Source organism: Trypanosoma brucei, chromosome 10 (genome assembly GCF_000210295.1).
Source record: "Trypanosoma brucei gambiense DAL972 chromosome 10, complete sequence".
Taxonomy (NCBI): Eukaryota; Euglenozoa; class Kinetoplastea; order Trypanosomatida; family Trypanosomatidae; genus Trypanosoma; species Trypanosoma brucei.
This window is the reverse complement of record NC_026743.1, coordinates 2,334,254-2,351,895: the sequence shown is the minus strand read 5'-3', so window position 1 is coordinate 2,351,895 and position 17,642 is coordinate 2,334,254. Positions and strand designations below refer to the sequence as shown.

At 48.1% G+C, this 17,642-nt stretch overlaps 9 protein-coding genes across 9 annotated transcripts; all 9 read right to left on the bottom strand.

The window, feature by feature from the left end:
* Positions 1-232: 232 nt before the first annotated feature.
* Positions 233-1,021, bottom strand: TbgDal_X12010 (chaperone protein DNAj, putative; the record flags this gene model as incomplete). The annotated part of the gene is made up of 1 exon (XM_011780068.1): positions 233-1,021. The coding sequence occupies one exon, from the start codon at positions 1,019-1,021 to the stop codon at positions 233-235; it is 789 nt and encodes a 262-aa protein (XP_011778370.1).
* A 925-nt stretch (positions 1,022-1,946) lies between these two features.
* Positions 1,947-2,420, bottom strand: TbgDal_X12000 (hypothetical protein, conserved; the record flags this gene model as incomplete). Its single annotated transcript, XM_011780067.1, has 1 exon — positions 1,947-2,420. One exon carries the CDS (start codon positions 2,418-2,420, stop codon positions 1,947-1,949), a length of 474 nt encoding a protein of 157 aa, XP_011778369.1.
* A 497-nt stretch (positions 2,421-2,917) lies between these two features.
* TbgDal_X11990 (metallo-peptidase, Clan MA(E) Family M3) lies at positions 2,918-4,945 on the bottom strand (the record flags this gene model as incomplete). Its single annotated transcript, XM_011780066.1, has 1 exon — positions 2,918-4,945. One exon carries the CDS (start codon positions 4,943-4,945, stop codon positions 2,918-2,920), a length of 2,028 nt encoding a protein of 675 aa, XP_011778368.1.
* A 330-nt stretch (positions 4,946-5,275) lies between these two features.
* On the bottom strand, positions 5,276-6,181 carry TbgDal_X11980 (hypothetical protein, conserved; the record flags this gene model as incomplete). Its single annotated transcript, XM_011780065.1, has 1 exon — positions 5,276-6,181. One exon carries the CDS (start codon positions 6,179-6,181, stop codon positions 5,276-5,278), a length of 906 nt encoding a protein of 301 aa, XP_011778367.1.
* A 1,113-nt stretch (positions 6,182-7,294) lies between these two features.
* On the bottom strand, positions 7,295-7,687 carry TbgDal_X11970 (60S ribosomal protein L22, putative; the record flags this gene model as incomplete). The annotated part of the gene is made up of 1 exon (XM_011780064.1): positions 7,295-7,687. One exon carries the CDS (start codon positions 7,685-7,687, stop codon positions 7,295-7,297), a length of 393 nt encoding a protein of 130 aa, XP_011778366.1.
* Positions 7,688-7,983: 296 nt separating this feature from the next.
* On the bottom strand, positions 7,984-8,529 carry TbgDal_X11960 (hypothetical protein, conserved; the record flags this gene model as incomplete). The annotated part of the gene is made up of 1 exon (XM_011780063.1): positions 7,984-8,529. The coding sequence occupies one exon, from the start codon at positions 8,527-8,529 to the stop codon at positions 7,984-7,986; it is 546 nt and encodes a 181-aa protein (XP_011778365.1).
* A 312-nt stretch (positions 8,530-8,841) lies between these two features.
* On the bottom strand, positions 8,842-11,481 carry TbgDal_X11950 (ATP-dependent DEAD/H RNA helicase, putative; the record flags this gene model as incomplete). Its single annotated transcript, XM_011780062.1, has 1 exon — positions 8,842-11,481. One exon carries the CDS (start codon positions 11,479-11,481, stop codon positions 8,842-8,844), a length of 2,640 nt encoding a protein of 879 aa, XP_011778364.1.
* Positions 11,482-12,511: 1,030 nt separating this feature from the next.
* TbgDal_X11940 (gamma-tubulin complex subunit, putative) lies at positions 12,512-14,866 on the bottom strand (the record flags this gene model as incomplete). Its single annotated transcript, XM_011780061.1, has 1 exon — positions 12,512-14,866. The coding sequence occupies one exon, from the start codon at positions 14,864-14,866 to the stop codon at positions 12,512-12,514; it is 2,355 nt and encodes a 784-aa protein (XP_011778363.1).
* Positions 14,867-15,398: 532 nt separating this feature from the next.
* On the bottom strand, positions 15,399-16,454 carry TbgDal_X11930 (hypothetical protein, conserved; the record flags this gene model as incomplete). Its single annotated transcript, XM_011780060.1, has 1 exon — positions 15,399-16,454. One exon carries the CDS (start codon positions 16,452-16,454, stop codon positions 15,399-15,401), a length of 1,056 nt encoding a protein of 351 aa, XP_011778362.1.
* Positions 16,455-17,642: the final 1,188 nt, after the last annotated feature.

Below are 17,642 nucleotides of genomic sequence, written 5' to 3'. Positions count from 1 at the left end.
AAAAGTCAGAAAGTGAAAAAAAAACTAACTCTATTGGAAGTGTGATGTTGAGGTAGTTGTCACTAGCGTGCCGTCACAATGTTTCGACCAAACTGAATGCATTAGTGTTCACGCAGTGCGAAGTTCCCAAACCAACACAGCTAAGTTAGTCTCCAGAATCTATGGTCATCGATACACCGCTTTCGGATGTAGTTGTGGCATGCACACGGCTAGCTGAGAATAATGCGTAGACTTATTTCTTTGTCTTTTTTCGAGGTGCCGATGCACTTTCCTGCTGTTCCCGCTTCTTTTTCTTCCCGGCGTGTTCCTCAGCTACATTCTTTCGCTTAACGTACTTTTCCTCCAGATTACCAAGCATATCAGCCCACTGCTTCTCTTGGTTACGTGAGATAATGGCCTGAAGCTCTTGCATGCTCCCTGCTCCACTCTTCTTGGTGCTCAACCCCATTGCGTCGAGTGTTTCAACAGCCCTTTTCCGTTCTTTCGCCATGGCCCGCTCAATGCGCTTTCGTGCCGCTTCTGTGGATGTAATCTCCCACGCCTCCGTAGATTCCAACCTCCCCCTTTTCACAAGGGAGCGCACAAGGTCTTGTAGTCGCTTAACCTCCTCGACTTTACCGTTGTCAAACAATAACTCCTCTCGTATCATTCGACCAAAGTTACCCTTACACTTTTTGAATCGTTCAATAACATCTTCCTCCTCCTCATGTGATCCCGCGTATGTGGCGTAAAATTGATGTACACGTTGTTGCATTTCAGCAGATCGCTGTGATTCCGACATTTCATCGCCTCTCCCACTCGCTGCGCCCGGCACTATTCCAGTCGCATCGTAAGTACGACGGTCCTTTTCGTCAGAGAGCACACTGTATGCGTTGGAAATTTCTTTAAACTTTGCTGCGCCCTCGGGGTTGCGGTCGGGATGATACTGCAGCGCTAAACGTCTGTAGACACGCGTGATGTCAGCAGCCGTAGCATCTCGTGACAGGCCGAGTACATCATACAGTGATTTCTTGGAGACCATAACTTGTTTGGTGGCGTTGTATTTTTCTTTTGTTGTTTGTCGATGCGACGCTTCCACTACTTCGCTTTCCGCTCTGGTGTTTATTGCAGGCCGGAAACTCTCCCTTTCTTCTTTTTTTCTTTGAATTTTCGTTGCAAGTCCTCTTGACAGCCTCCACCCTTGACACAATTTGAATCAACCTAGGTGTCTAACGCGACCATCCGGTGAAGATGGGAAAAGAAAAAAAGAAAAAAAAATATGCGCACGAACGGCCACATAATGACAGCCAGTGCGTCATCGGTACAAGTTAGTGTACATGCACGCTTCTTCCTATTTTATTTGTGTGTACGCACTTTCATCACGTCACTGGTACGCGCAACTGCTTAAATGCACCGCGTAAATTCGTGTCCAACTACGTTATTACCATATTCCAAGTGAAAAGGCAATTCCTCCCTAACACCTCCTACAGTACCCAACAGATGTAAGCTAAAGGAAAGTCGAAGGATTACTAATGTGGGGAAAAGTGGAATAAAACATCTTACACCCCGCCCCACACGGATGGCACGCCCACTACGAGTATGACTTCCTACAACTAATCTCACAACGCAACAAGCATAAACACATGTGCATGTAAGGGGGGAGGAGAGAGCAAAGTAATCGTTCATCGAGCCATACACACAAACACTTACACATATATAAATATAAATGTAAATATGTAAATGGTTCCCCCCACACACCCCGCATCCTCTTCACAACAGCCGGCACGAGGAGTGATTATTCCTAACCCTCAGATCCCGGTGTTTCTTCACACTCATTCCACCATTCCTTGGATCCGCACCTTCTTTATTCATTTCCTCCTTTCCAACCCTCTTAACTCATTTTTCTTCCGCTGCTTCAAAGTTTGGGCACCACTTTATCACAGAGACACATACTCGCACATCAGAGTCTACTTAGCCTTTGCTTTCACATCTTCGATAAATTTCTTTGCCTCCTCGGGCTTCCAATTTGCGTTCGTCGATTCCTCTGCAACATATTTCTCAAATGCCTCAACCCCTTTTGCCTTTACAAAAGCAACACCCTGCTCTATATTGGCTGCCCGTGCCGTTTCATCCAAGAGTGCAGGGCCATCGCCACAGTATGCCGCAAGCTCAGCCACGGTATAACGTGTTAACTTAACACGTGCAATTTGTCGTACAATAATTTTCTGCTGCTCCGCCGGTAGAGTCTTGGCGTAAGCAGATAGCTCCGTTGCCCAATTTTCCCCAAACTGATGGACAATGTTGCAGTCCTTTACTGGTGCCTTGTTCTTGAAGCTCACCTCTCCCGTAAGAAGTTTATGAAGTGTCTGCATTTTAGTACTTGTCACAGGTGCGGCGGCAGCTGCCGATGCAGCAGAAAAGGAAATGAAGGTGCGGCGCATTATGGTTTGCACTCACGCTTGCAAAGTATTATTTGAACCTATGGTCAACTAAAGTACCTAGGGGGAAAACCTCACGATTTGTTATCTTTAAAAAAAAAGATTACAAAAATGAGTAGATATTCGTACCTAAACAGTGGAAGGAGGGGAAGCGGCACCAAGCACAAATTATGTTGTGCAGTCGCTTCCTGTCTCCATAGGCGGAAAAGAACGACAAAAAATAAATGGTAAAGTGTGGCCTATGTTTGCAGACGCTCAGCGACTGGTGGTAAAATGCCACATGTAGCACTGCTTTAATTTCGCACGCGCGCGGCACCATGGTAGAAAAACTTTTTAAAAAAGAAAAATGGCACTGCACCCCTACTTCATTTATTTAGCAGAACGTTAAAGACCGAAGGATTCGACTGAGCTGCCACATCCTGATGTGTTGCTTCTCGCCGCACCTAGCACGGTGAAGGCCGTGAGCATGTATGTGTAGTGCAGAAGAGTAAAGAGCGTTTTCACACCCATATGTCGATTTCATCGAGTTTGTCCTCCAGATAGTTCTCAATGACATCAACAGGGTTACATGCAGCCCCGTGGCGCATTACTTTTTGCACCAGCTCCCTCCCTGCGTCACGGTTAAGCGGGTCCTTCATAAACTTCTTCGCCCATATGCGACGAGCAATGGAAAGACTGTAAAGGTAACCGTAGTAACCTGCCGGGTAACCGGAGAGGTGTTCAAACGAAAGAGTACCCAAAACACCTGTTTCCGTCGGTGTCACAATAGACAGAGGAGTACATATGTCGATAAGGACCTTTGCTAAGTTGTACGTACCGCGTCCGTAGTCGCCGATATCTCCAAGTGTACGTTTCCCAAGGTTCCCCTGGTCTCCACGAGGAAAGTACACAGTGTATGGCTGAGGACCATGAAGGGTCTGATCTACCGCCGAAAGAACTACTTGATCCATCATGTCAAGGTGCTTGAACATGTCAGCAGCTGCGTTCCGTTTCATGACCATGTCAAATGAGATGGGTTCCCGCGTGCTGATACGGTGTGCCCACAACTGCAGAAACTCATGGGAGGTGAGGAATTGCTCAAAGAGCTGCGAGAATGTCTCTACAAAATCGATACTAGCACGTGTTCCAGCGAGGTTCTGTACCTTCGTCTGGCCAAAAATGGTGTGCATCGCATGACCAAACTCGTGAAAAACTGTTGTCACTTCATTGGGGTGCATAAGCGTAGACTCATCGTCAAACCTACCATTAGGGAGTCGCTGCACGGGCGAACAGGCTCCAACATTGCACGTTAAAACAACAACGGGATACTGGCGTTTCGGTAACTTTAGCCCCACCTTTGCCAAGGCCTCCTGGTGGGGTATACAACCAAGCTGCAACGTAAGGTGGCCAGCTTGGCAATATTTCATTTCACTCGCGTACAAATCGAGTACGATAACTCCAAGAAACGCCTTATTCTCGTCATACACGTGATACTTTTTGGCGTCGTTGTTGAAGATCTCATCTTTGTCGAACTGCACTTCCTCCAACCGCACGCCAAAAACCTCCAAACAGAGGCACTGAATACCGCGTATGCAGTTTGCAACGGAGAAATACTCAGCCGCCGTTTCCGGCTCCGCATCACGTCTTAGTGAATGAGCCACTCGAGCTCGGACATCGTCTGTAATGTTTTGTCGATTACGTACTTCTCCAACGTTGCTCCGTATGATATCCATCTCCTTCTCGGCCTCTCTCCGGTACTTATGGGCAATTCCACACAAGAAATGCCAAACACGCTGCTGATTTTCCAGCATTGTCCCTCGAAGTTGTTGTTCTGCGAAGCTCTCAAACCCCAGCAGTTGCGAGAGTTCGTAACGGCACTGAAGAAGATAACGGAGTGTTGCAAAGGGATTCTTCGAACCCTGCTCCGTCAGGAAGCGCATGGCGAGTTCCTCCTTTTCAATGTTCATTTCAGTTACCTTCTCACGTAGTTTGTCGGGGAGATGGATGCCGTTACTTTCCATGTCCCGCCTAAGTTGGGCCACGTTTTTAATTTCTTCACTGCTGAGTTCCTTGTGTCCCTCAGTGCTGTCAAGCTGAAGGACAACATCGTACAAATCCCTTCGGGAGTTGACTTTACTCATGTACTCATATCCCTTTTGAAATGCGAACGAGGCATGCTGCTTGTACTCCGCATCAGGGTGAACCTGGCGCACAAACTCACAGGGGTCAAGAAGAAGACATAGAACGTTACTAGTTGAGTCAATAAGGTCGTGTTTTTCTTTTATGCTCTTGGCCTTTGGAATTTCGTTTAGAAGTGCGTCACACACCTCAATGGTTCGATCAACTGTCTCCGACAATATGGACTTTGACGAAAGGAAAGAAAGTGTGGGTATTTCCTCCACGTCTGTGACACAAGCGCTTTTTTGCTTCCCAGCGGTTGCATCACTGACAGCTGAACAAATCGTCGCACCATGACGCACTCGTCCGGCCCAACGGCAGGCAGTGAAGCCTGAAGCACACAGTGTGAAGGGGGTGACACGCCGCAACATTTTTTTTTTTTTACGCACCTATGTTTCTACCCTATTTCTTTAAAAATTTCCCGCCGCCACCTCGTTGCTATTCAATATACTACTGAAGCGATGATTGCGCCGTTGCAATAAGTACGATTATTATCATTGTTAAACACAGTGAGCCACAAGGGGGGAAAGAAGGCGAAGGCGGGGTTACACGACACAGCATGACGAACTGCCAAGCGAAGATACACAAATACGACAACGTAAAAAAAAAAAACAGCAACCGAATATCTCATAACGCAGCGATAGCTGTAAAGACATTTTCTGGTTCTCATCCCTTTCGTCGTTGACCATCCACAGGGGTCGCTACGCGAAAGGAACATTCCAACTGGTCTTTACGAATGCTGTGGAAAGGTGTGTGTGTGCGATCGCTTGCCACCGCTCATCTTTCAGGTCTTGTGGTGGCATTTCATCTCGTACCTTTCCATACCACCGCCGCGCGTTTTGATAGTCTCCGCTGTGAAAGTAAGCCTGCGCAAGCCTGCAAGCAAACTCAAGGTTTGCAGGGTCATTTTCCACTGCGCGTTTGTGCAGCTGCACACTCTTTGCCCATAGTTCCTTCCAGCCAGGAACCCCGCACCAACGTGCGTATAGGCGGGTTGGGTTATACCAGACATAAGCGCAACGAGCACTGAGAGCTCCAAGCGCGTTAGGGATATCCGCATCAGTGGGAAGCAGTTCCATCCCCTTTTCCCCCCGACGCATAATGGCGTTATAGTTCTCTAAGAGCCCAAGGCCCATCAAACTTTTCATGTAATACAGGGCTTCTGCCTCACGTGTAGCAGACAACACGTAGGTTCGGTAACACGGGCCATATTCCGGGTTCTCATTTATACATTTGCGACTGACGTCCACCCCACGCTGCAGCAGATCGAGGCGATCACACCAGTGATCCCTGGCGTACTTGTTCTTAGTTTTGTCGTACAGCACGGTAGTTTCTGCAAGAAGCGCCATCACCTCAGGACTGGAGGGGTTCTTCGCAAACAGCGTTTCAGCGTAATCATAGGCACTTTCCCCGAGGGAAAAGCTAAGTAACTGATCGCGGAACTCACGGTAGCTGTTGAGATCACTTGCATTAGAGCACTTTGCGGTAGTCTCAGAGTTGTCATCGGGTGATTCACCCGGTGGTGGCGAGTTAATGATTCCCTTCCCAGATGCAGCGTCCATATTGGCGCTACTCGAATCATTAGCACTGCTGCTACTACTGCCCATTTTGTCGATATATAAATAATATACTTTTATCACGTTCGTTCGCTCGCCTATGTATTCTTAATCACTTCCTAATGTAAAAGCCTTTCCTTTATGCAACGTCTCACCGACACTTAAAAGTGTATCAGTGGACGAAACAGTCTCACGCACACCCCCCACTCACCAAGGAGGTATATAATGTTGTCCTTTCAAAACACAACAGCAAAACAGATGTTCATAAGAGTCGCAACGGAGTGTTGGCAGCGCGGAAAGCAAAAAATAAAAACAGACGCCCACAGAAGGGTGTTGCAAAGTGTCACAACTAGCAAACAAAAACGAACATGATATGTGTGTTTTACTTTTGTAATGGTGGCTGAACCAATGGTATTTTACACCCCGACTGGCCAACAACGCTCCCCATGGAATAATACCAAACCTTCAATGCGCTTTCAAATCCTAAGCGAGCAATACACGATTGCACGATAAACCGTAAGTGTCCTTGATTACTATTCCTTGCGTTCTCATGTCTGTGTGGCGCCCCACTCCTCAAAGAAACTGTTGTTCGGAGGTGTTTACGTAACAACTGTTAGTGTGAAGCGCACCGCCCCAACGGAAGACTGGAATAAAAAACTTTCGCTCCCTTTCCTTCATTGGCACTTGGGAGGTGTTTTCATGCCACAGCCTCAGAGTATGCAGTTGTACCTACGCATATGTCTGAGCAGGTTGGTCATGTGCAACTACATTAGCTGGTAAAGAACAAATGCAGGCAAATAGAAAAAAAAACCAAAGAAACATCAGGGGAAAGTTAATCCTTCAAATGAAAACATGAAGGCCGGAAAAGATAAGTGCCTCTGCTGTGGAACCAGTACACCAAAACAGTAATTGCAACGCCTACTCGAGTGCTTTCCTCATCCTTCACACCCATCATCCCTTATAAAGAAGTTCGGGAGACGAATGGGGGGAGAATAAACCGAAGGCAGAGGAGGTAAACGAAGTAACAAAATCATTAAAGAAAAGAAAACAGGAAATGAGCCGGGACAGACTTCACATACCCCAAAATGACGAACAAAATAGTGCAAAAAGGTAGGGGCAAACCAACATGTTCGGGGTACCCCTACTCGTGCAACCGCAAAAGATTTACGCCTCTTCCTGATCCTGGATGTTGAAGTACTTCAACTGGTACGTGTCTTTCCCCTTGGCGAGAATACGGATCCAATCACGGAGGTCCTTCTTCTTGAGGAACTTCTTCGTCAGGTACTTGAAGTACTTCTTGCGGTAAGCCATAGTCGTCGTGATGGACAGAATGTTTTCACGCATGTTGACGCGTACCTTCGAGGTGAGCTTCCCCTTGCGGCCGTTTAGCTTCACATTATCCTGGAAGTACTGCTGGAAGTTGCTGAGGATATCATCACTGAAGATACCGTCGCTGGCGGGGATGCTGCAGTCAATCTTGAACACCTTCTTTCCCTTCGCAAGCTGCCTCTGGCGAGTGAAGCCGCGGGAGCCGACCTTTGCGCGAACAGCAACCATCAGCGGCTAATATTACCAAACGAGTGCGGTGCAAAAACTAATGAAAGGAAAAGTGAATCCCGGAGCTTCTCTCCTTCCCTGTTAGGTGAAAACACAGGAAAAAGAAGGGGACGAAGAAGACGGCAATGAAAGGCATACTGAATAGCAGGGTTTACTGCAATACGCGAAAGAAGCAAACAGATACATCAAAGTCAACACGATAGGAACAAGACAAGCCCACGCACATTTCACGCACGCTTTGTAACGAACCGGATAACACGGTGTTAAAATTAACACCAATTCCACCAAGCAGCCTCTTATCGCATGCCACTCTCGTGTGGTGCCCCATGAGTCGCGTCCTTTTCAGCAGATCCAGCAGTGGATAGTGGTGGTGCCCCGGTTGTATCAGACGTGTCGTCCACGAGTTCCTCCACTACTCGACTGCCACCTCTCTGCTGTTGCTTAGCGGCTGCGGCAGCTTCTTTGCGGTTCTTGCTCATTGCTAGTTGCTTTGCGCGGAATTCCTTGAACTTCTTGCGCTTAATAATGTCCTCTTGCTCCCGGCGTTCGAGCATCTCACGAACACGTTCTGCCTCCTCTTTGTCACGCTGTTGTTGCTCTTCGTCAATCCGCTGTTGTTCCTCTGGAGCAATCCACGGCGCGTCGTCTTCATCATCGCTAACCCCCGCCCGCTCCATTTCCCGCTTCCGACGCTTTTCCATTTCGTATTGTTTCATATCAAACTGCAAAACATGTGTAGAGCAATACAACCTGTGTTGCTCAATCAGAGGAACCGTGTGAAGCGTCACGAAGCACTTCATTCTGTGAAACACAGTTCTCGTTGCTAAAGAAATAAGTCTCATTACCTGCTTTCCGAGGCCTTTCCACGATCTACGCCTCGATTAGAAAAATATGAGAGTGAGAAAAGATTACACAGCGAATTTACTCCACCTTGTCACGTGTCACTACGGACGAAAGGTAGAGCAGAGGAAGCAGGAAGAGATAGACTTGTTTGCGAGACATCTTATCGTTGTTACACTTAATTTACTCGAAACCCATGCGTGAGTTGCCCATTTTATTTAAAGGATACAAACATACGTATATCCAACGGGCTGCGCTTTCTGAGCATAACCCCTGCGGTTACCTCACAACCGATAACAATTCGTCGTTTGCGCCTACTCCTTCTCGGTATTTTTTTGGGCTCCAGCTTTCTTCACAACCTTGGATCCTTTCTTAGGCTTCTGAGTAACCTGCAGTTGAGCACGTTCAACAAGCTTGGATTCGGCCTGCTTTGCGCCTATCGCCTGGGCGCTGCTGCGGAAACTTCCTTTTCCACCTGACGTCCCCATATCTTTTTCTGCTAGAATCATCAGACGTCTACGTAGTATCTTGATTGCTTTTTCCTTCGCCTTATTTTCAGTGTCTGCGTCATCGTCGATCAGATCGTCGACATCCACATCGGCCTCACGGCTCATGCGGCGCGCCCAATTATTATTTGCCCTTGATTTGTCAATCTCTTTTTGCAGCTTATCAATCTGCAAAGCTACTTTTAGATGTGCATGCAGTTGATGAACGATGGTTGGTTGAAGTGCAAACACTTCCAAATCGCCAGTGCTGCGCCCGAGAGAGCCCATTAGCTTTGTAAATGAGACATGTTCTTGCGCATTTACCATAAGAAGAGAAAGACCAGTCCCTCCACACCGTGCTGTGCGACCGCAGCGGTGGATGTAAGCATCGGTAGAACGCGGAACCTGAAAGTGAACCACGTACCGAACTCCTTCCACGTCCAACCCACGAGAGGCGATGTCGGTAGCCACCAGAACACGCTTCTCGCCTTTTCTAAACTTGTCAATGAACTTTAGCCGCTGCCGTTGCTGAAGTGAAGCGTGCAGACCAGCCACAGGTATGCCCAACACTTCTAACAACTTTACAAGGCGACGAAGCATAGATATGGCATTAACAAACACAATCGACCTCTCACGGTACATCTTGAGGAAATAATACAAATAAAGGTCTTTACTGTCCCCGGGACAACGAAGGTACGTCTCATGTATTTTGGCGGCAACATCAACTTTGGGTGAAATAGTGAAGACGTGGGCGCTTGAAGGCTTTATTTCCAACTGCTGTAACACTTTCCCCATTGTGTCTTCATTGGAGGTACGGATCACAGTTTTCTTGGCGCGCATGTCTCTCCGCACATAGTTCGTTTGAAGCGAAAGTGTAGCACTAGTAACAAACGTTGTAACGCGATGACCTTCCGGTGGATCTGGCGGCATTGGAATGAGGCGGGGCTCATCCTTCCTGGAAGTCCTTAGCTGAGGCGTTTCTTTCCTATCGTCGTCGCCAGTGGGAGAATCCTTTGGAAAAGGCACAAACTTCTGCTTTTCCGCATCCCAAAAACCGGCCTCAAGCTCTGCATCTCCCGCCTCCGCCCCTTCCTCCCGCTCCTGCACGTAACCGGCGGGTAATATTTCGCAGTGGATACGCTCCAGCAAATTTTTCAGCTCCTCGAAACGACCGGACTGCAGGAGCTTATCGGCTTCATCAAGAACTACATAAGAAAGGCGTCGGCTGAGGCTGTGACCCAAATAGCATCCCTCGTTCTTTTGCATCAGTTCCCAGAGGCGACCTGGTGTGCATATGAGAACATGCGGGTGGCGGTTGAGCACACGTTGTTGCTTTTCTGGTGCCATGCCACCAACAACACAACCAACGATAACCTGAGGAGCGTGTTGCACAAGCTGCTGCATCGCCTCGCTAATTTGGAGTGCCAACTCACGAGTTGGTGAAACAATCAGCGCTTGCATGAGCCGACCTTGAAGTTTGAAGGTAGTTGTGGGAGGTGCTGTAGTGAGCTGTTCCCCTTCCTCCTCCTCTTCTTCGCGCAGCCGCTTTCGACTTTTTTTTGAGCTTTCACTTTTCCCCCTTTCAATAGATTTTCCTCCACCTTTTGTTTTTTTCCCCTTACCCTCCTTCCCCTTTGCTGCATTCGCCGTCTCCTCGTTTCCAATTTTCCCGTCCGGACCTTGCGTTACTTCATTCACCAGCACGTTGGTCAAAACATGTTGCAGAATAGGGATTGCGAAGGCCAAAGTCTTTCCACTTCCAGTCTCCGCAGAGATGATAACATCTTTTTCCCAACCACGTCCTCCAGACTTGCCCTTTCCAGGGGTAATCTTTTCTTTCCCTCCAACTGCACGACCATCAACGTTTTGTGAGAGAACACTTGGAAGCACCTCTTCCTGAACGGGAGTCGGATGGGTGAAACGCATAGTTCTCAAGGCTTTAAGAAGGAGTGGATGAAGCCCAACACGCTCCCAGAAGACGTACGGATCACCGTGGTGCCGATACTGATTTTTTCCCCCTGGAACTGAGTTAGTGTCCTTCCCACCGCCCAGCTCGTCTTCACCGAGTTGAACCTCTGGCAGAGCGAGGGGATGGTCCTCTGGAAGCGGTGCCTCCGGAAGGACTAATCTTGGTTTACCATCAGACTCACTGTTGCCCCTGCCAACATTAGGTTTTGCTGCTGTTTTACCACCACTGTTGGTGTTACTGAGAGAAGCTGAAGTTTGAAGGAGTAGATCGGTAAGGCTTCGTGGGTCTAAGGCCACTTCACGCGTAGGTGCAGCCGAACCTGCTGCTATTTCCTCGACTAACTCTTGAAGGGGCCGCGACCCGCTTTCAATGTCGTCGAAGCGATTGCATTGACGGCGACCGGCACGCACGCGCTTCCGAACATCTTTGGAGACCTTCTGCCGTTGCCTCATTTCATTCTTACGAAGACGCTGCTTTAGCGTCTTCTTCTTCAGTGACATGTTTGCCGCCCTTCAACATCGTTAAGCGAGAGCGCACAAATAAATAAAGAAGAAAGAAGAACGAAACGAGTGGAAAGTGCGGAGAGTTTGAAAGAAGAATAGTATCAAGGAGGGGTAATGCGGGCTCTAGAGGTCCCTTTTTCTTTTTCAAGGGTGGAGGGCATACTTCGGAGCCGTAGCGGTTTTAAGACAAAATGGTAGAAATTATTCTACACTCTCCCAATGCTTCAACCACGGACACAAGCAACTAAGCGGTTATGATTGCAAATGATGTGTACACACGACACTGATGCCATCTAACTTTTCTTCCTTAGCACAGCACCCCCCTCCTACCGGTAAGAACAACAACAAATGCCACGAGAGAACACCGCTAAACATTTCCGGCATTAGTTGAGAGTTGAGTTGAATGATTGGTACCCCTCCTTTTCGCACATGGACACCTTTCGAGTTGGACTTGCAGTGCGAAAAGGTGGCACCGATGTTGGTGGGTGAATGGTTATGTGCGCTGCAGCCTGTCCGCCCGATGACAAAACTTATTCCGTATTTTATGCGAATCTTGAGCTAAGCAGCCACAACACACCAACTACAACCCTCTTGCGGATCCCAGAACGGTAAGGGAGTGTGGGTGCTGCGCTCTGTACCGCAGAATTTATTCTTCGTCGTTTTGATGGCATGGGTTTCCGTTAACATGGGTTCGCACACAGTGGAGCATAGCGAATTGATTCAAAATCTGTTTGTCTCATACCCGTCCGTCACGTTTCGCCAATTACCTCCACACCCGCCCCCTTCTCCCCCATGGTGGCACGAATATGCGTATTTTTCCTCAAACCACAAAGTTGTGCCCTACAAGTAAAACAAAGACAGGAAGGGAGAAAAAGAGTATTTGCGTGTAAACGCCTATGTGTGAACAACGACACTGCAAATACAGAAAGGGGCTGATACGCCATCACATCACGTCTACTGCCCCATATTTTCACACATTTTTTTTTCTTTTTGCGTTCTCCCTTAGCTGAAAGTCATAGCGTCACATTCAACGCTTTCGCCTGTCCGTGGCTGAGGAAGACACCGGTTCGGTAGCGGCACTTGCGGAGTACAGCACGCGGTACACTCCGTTGCGGTCGTAATAGCCGCTGAAGTCAATCCACGTCAAAAGCGGCACAAGTTGTGGATAGTCGGCTCCCACAGGGGAAGCGAGCTCGGAAAGAGCTTTAAGGAACTGCGTTTCCACATCCTGTAATATTTCCTGCAGCCGTTGCTCGCTAAGCCCCTGGGCCGCACCTGGTCTCCCTGTTTCACTGAAAACGGAGGCTATCTCCAGAATACGTGCGAGACTACGGAAACGAGTGGCGCTAGAAAGCACCAGACCAAGCTCGATACCCTTGAAGAAATCTTTCAATGCACTATTTACGGCGAAAATGCTATCAGCCTGGCATATCCGATTCATCATCCGACCCCAAAGCGGCTCCACAACGAAATGTGCTGCATAGAACTGAAATTGCCTGATGAACTGAATGAGTTGATGCTTAATGATATATGCACGCTGGTAGTGAGGATCCAAATCGGTATCCCCCGTCCACGACGTGGTAACGTCCCGTTCGCAGGTTTTCAGCCACGTGAAAAGACGGAAGACGATGTTGAACTGCTCAAGAACAGGGGGGTCAATGACCATTGTGAGTGGCCATTTTAGGTCAGCCTCAAGTTGAAGCAGCTCTATACAACAACGTGTCTCAATACGCGTGGCGCTCCTCCTGCCGTTTGTGGATGCGCGTTGAGGGGACTCGTCGTTCTGCCGTTCGTGTGAGTTGATAATGTCTTGTGCAACAGTTGTGCCCGAGAAGCTGCATCCAATGAGAGTATGGTACAAGTCTTTCCCACAGCACCTAGCGATTGCTGCTTGGAGTAACACGCGAACGGAATGCGCCTTCACCTGAAAAGGTGACTTCAGGAGAAGTTCCTCAGCACTGTCTAAAAAATCGATCAGCCAGTCACTACGTTGGTGCAAGAAATAACTCTTCAACGATGTAAGGTGCCCCAAAAGATCGACCTGCGGTCCCAGAAACAACTGTAACACCTCTCCACTCGCAATTTCATATGACTCCTCTATACGCCGATGCAACTCGTCAACACCAGACCATATAAGTATTTGGTTCGATAATTCCCCGAACGATGGGAGAGCGCCGTTGTACTCCCGCAGCAGGCAGCAGTATTTGCCGGTATAGAACACTATCTTCGCCATCTTTGTGTTTGTGAGAATAAAATTAGGAACCATGTTCTTATTCATCGAGAAGCGCCGTTCAAAGGCATGCGCATCATCCATCCCTGTCTCGCCGTAATCGTCGCCTCCTCCGCCACACGGGGGAAATATGCGCCTCACTGCACTCTTTTTCATACCTGCCACAGCAGAAACTGGTGCTGCGGTGGCAGTGGATGCTGCTCCAGTGGGGAGGGATGCGTCTGATATGAAAAACTCTCCGTACGGGTCCTCAACTACTCCCTCGTGCACCCACCTGTGCAACACCCGCAGGTATGGTACTGATGCTCGTCTAAGTAACAAGTTCAGCAATTCATCGTCCTCCCTGCTTCCCGAATGTTTTTCAGCCTGCTCATGGATGTGGTTGAGCAACCGCCACCCAGCCATGGAGAGTGTTCCTTCTTCCTCCAGAATTGAATCTGTGGGCAGTACCTGCCGCAACCGCACGATGTGGTGGCCGGCACGAAGAACTTCTGAGACGACCCCCATCAGCGGCATTGCTTTCTTTTGGGACCACCTCTGCAGGTTTGCAATCTCGTGTGCGTAACTGGTGCAAATTTCTGATACCGCTTCACCCAGAGCCATAGCAACAAGGCTCTTTCCCATATACTCTGCACGTTCAACTTTCCGTAGCGCTACGAAAGAGTCTGCGATGGGAACTATGGTCTTGCAGAGGCCGCGCATCGAAACGGGCACATATCTCGATACCACGAAACCGTCCCGTGATGCCTGCAAAAGCGAGCCACCGTTGCCGACGGCTGCGGCTAGTACCTCCGCTGTGATGACACGATCCTGAATTTCCTCGGGAACGTCTTCCAGTTTCGTGTGGTCAGAAAACTGGGGGGCGAGCCTTGTGGGACTGCTCACGGTTGCTGCAGCAGTCTGTGGCGCTTGGAGAGGAGGTGGAGGGGCAAATGCGCCCTTGTCGGATACGCCCACGGGTGAGGCATGTTGGGTGCTGGTGGGTGCACAACGCTTCATCCATTCCGTCTCCAAAATAGCAACGCTAATGGGGTCCCCAAAGCCTGCCGCTGAAATTACGGCACTCCGGTCAGATGCGTGTTGCACGTGCTGAAATGAGATGCCACGGGACTCCAGGGATGTAACAAAATTTGCCCACAAGTGGGTCGTCATGGTAGCCCTAACACCACCTGTAAGCTACGACCCAACGTTAAACCCTTTTTCGTCACTGCAAAATTTAACGGAGAAGATGCCCCGAAGAGAGTGGCTACACAATAGTGTGGCATGCGGAAGGTGACACTTGAACACAGTACCCTCAGAAGGCAAACCACCAGCATGGGGGGGTGGTGGTGGTCTAATAAAAGATGACATACGCACATGTATACGTATATATTACACGGTGTAAAGAAATGTGAGAGAAAATTTGCACCAGAGACAAACTATTGAGAAATAATACGTCTCCCATCAACTATTTCTCTTCCTTCTCTGACCTTCATAGCATTCGGGTCGTAGTTTGTGTGCTTCGTTAAAACGGGGCGGTAGTTGTGTGAATAACAAAAACGACAGACTATGTCACACCATAATTCCTCCAAGCAACTCGACAGCAGGGCAAATGTCCCCCTCCCCTGCCCCGTTGGTGGATGTATCGCCTAACGTCCCGCGAGAGCCAAGATAAGAAAACGAAGGAACAAGCGTTAACAAAGTTTTATTGCACCTCGTGCATTTCGTCTATAGCGTCCGCAGCCGCGTGGCATGAGTCGCGCCAGACCATCTCATCCGAGCGCAATAACAGCAGCATATAACGCAGCGTAAGTCCACGCTTCGACACATCTCCATCCTCCCCTCCATTCTCTGCGGCACCGTCACCGCTGGGGTTGGCATAGGAGGCTTCATTGTTATGCATGACCCTCCTACCCTCTTCCTCTTTTTCTGTGACATAGCTCTTTGTATGAGATTGTTGTTTCTGGCGGTGGTGGAAACGATGAAGTCCCCAGTACTGAAGCGCCGCACGAGGTATTGGTCGCTCAACAATCTTCCCCAACTCTACGTCGTTTATCATGTGCGTCCAAATAACTACGGATTCCTCGTTAAGGTAACCCATAAGCCGAAACGCCATTCGCGGATACAGGAAGAATAGAAGGGTAAATATGAAATAATGAAGCCCATAAAGAAGAACGGCGGCGACGCGCTCAACGGTCGTTATCTCGCACATTGACAAGAGGATATTGACATGTGCGGCGTGGGACTCCATCTGCGCCATTAGCACTCGAACCTCTGACGAAAAGTTGCCGTGACTTGGCAAATATGTCGCGTCCTTTTTCCTCAAATACATCCGCAGGTTGGCAACGATGGCCCCAGCCATCGCCGGTGCAGGCGCAATCGCTTTCAACATTGTAGCCCTGTGAATGTAACGCTCACGGAATAACTTATCGGCACACCAGCGGAGCAGTTTCACGAGGGAGACACAGCAGTAGTCGTTCCAGCAGTTTGGTTCGTGATGGTTAAGTGTTTCCCTCTCCAAAGCCGCTATATCATCGGAGTCTAAAGCAGGTAAGGCATACGTGAAGCGTGAAGACGAACCAATGAAAGGAGGATGAAGTAAAGTCCCTTCCAATGAACTGTGGCGGTGGTCCTCCCCTACACGCCCAGAGGCGCCGCTCGCACCCACAGTGGCAGTGTGACGAGCGGTATGAAGTGGGATGCACAGTAACGGCATGTGACGTGCTGCAGACCTCATGGGCGCAAGTTTTGTGAGCAGCATCTTCCTAGCACTTTATTCCACCTTCAAAAAACACAATCCCTGAGTCACTATCTCTTCCTCCTGCAAGTGCCTCTCTCTCTCCCTTCAATGAGGAAACTGTGACTAATGAAACCAGACTATTTATACAGAAGAGGATGTAGCAAACATAGATGTTACACATTAGCAAATAGCACAAAACACGAAGATATATAAAGACTCCAGAATGCGTAGCACATCAACAAGGGGAATAACAGCTAAAAACATTACATAAGAAGCAATTTGTGTGGAGACACCTCCCTTCTTTAAGGAACAGCACAACCATCTTACCATCATTGTGCACGTACATATATATAACCACAAATGTAGGAACACGCGGAATGCTCAGAAAAAAAAAAACAAGGGAAGGTGTTTACTCTCACCTTTTATTGTACTCCAACAGATGGTGCAGCAGCTGAAAAGAGGGAGGGAGTGGAGGGGGAAAAAGAAATAGAAAGAGAAACAAATACCACCACCACCATTTTTTTTCCTTTAATTGAACAGCGCGTACAGGTGGTTATACAAGATAGAAGCGCAAGTATTGAGGCGTCAAAGCCCAAGGAGTAGAAATTTTTTTTATTGTTGTTAACTACCGCGCGGAATGAAGGAGAAATCTATCAACCGAATTTATCACAACTTTTTTTCCCTACAGACACAAACCTACGCAACTTTCCCTGCTCCATCGTCGAATAACAGGGAGCAACAGCAGGTGATTGAAAAAAAAAAAACAGATTACCGAAAGTCCCTCGTCCTATCGCATGCTTCCGCGCTTCGTCACTCCTTTTCCAGACAACATAATAGTCGACGAAGGAAAAAAAAAACAAAAGACAGAAAATAAAAAAAAGGACAGAAGGGAACAAACCAGTCACTGATATCACTTCCTTCCAAACTCAGAACCCACCAAATATTTCGTAAAATAAGAAGAAAAAGAGGATGGAAATACTACACGAGGTGATTCTTTTTATGTATATATATATATATATAATAATAATAATTATTATTATTATTATTAATGCCGTTGACTTCGTTTCCGTGATTTGTTTTTTCCAACAAAGAAGAAAAAAAGGAAAAAAAAACGAGATTACCCGAAGAAAGCAAAGAGAAAAAAGGGAAATAAGAAGGAGAGAGTAAGAAGAAAAAAAAACAGATCTTGTGGGTGAGAGCAGTCATCTC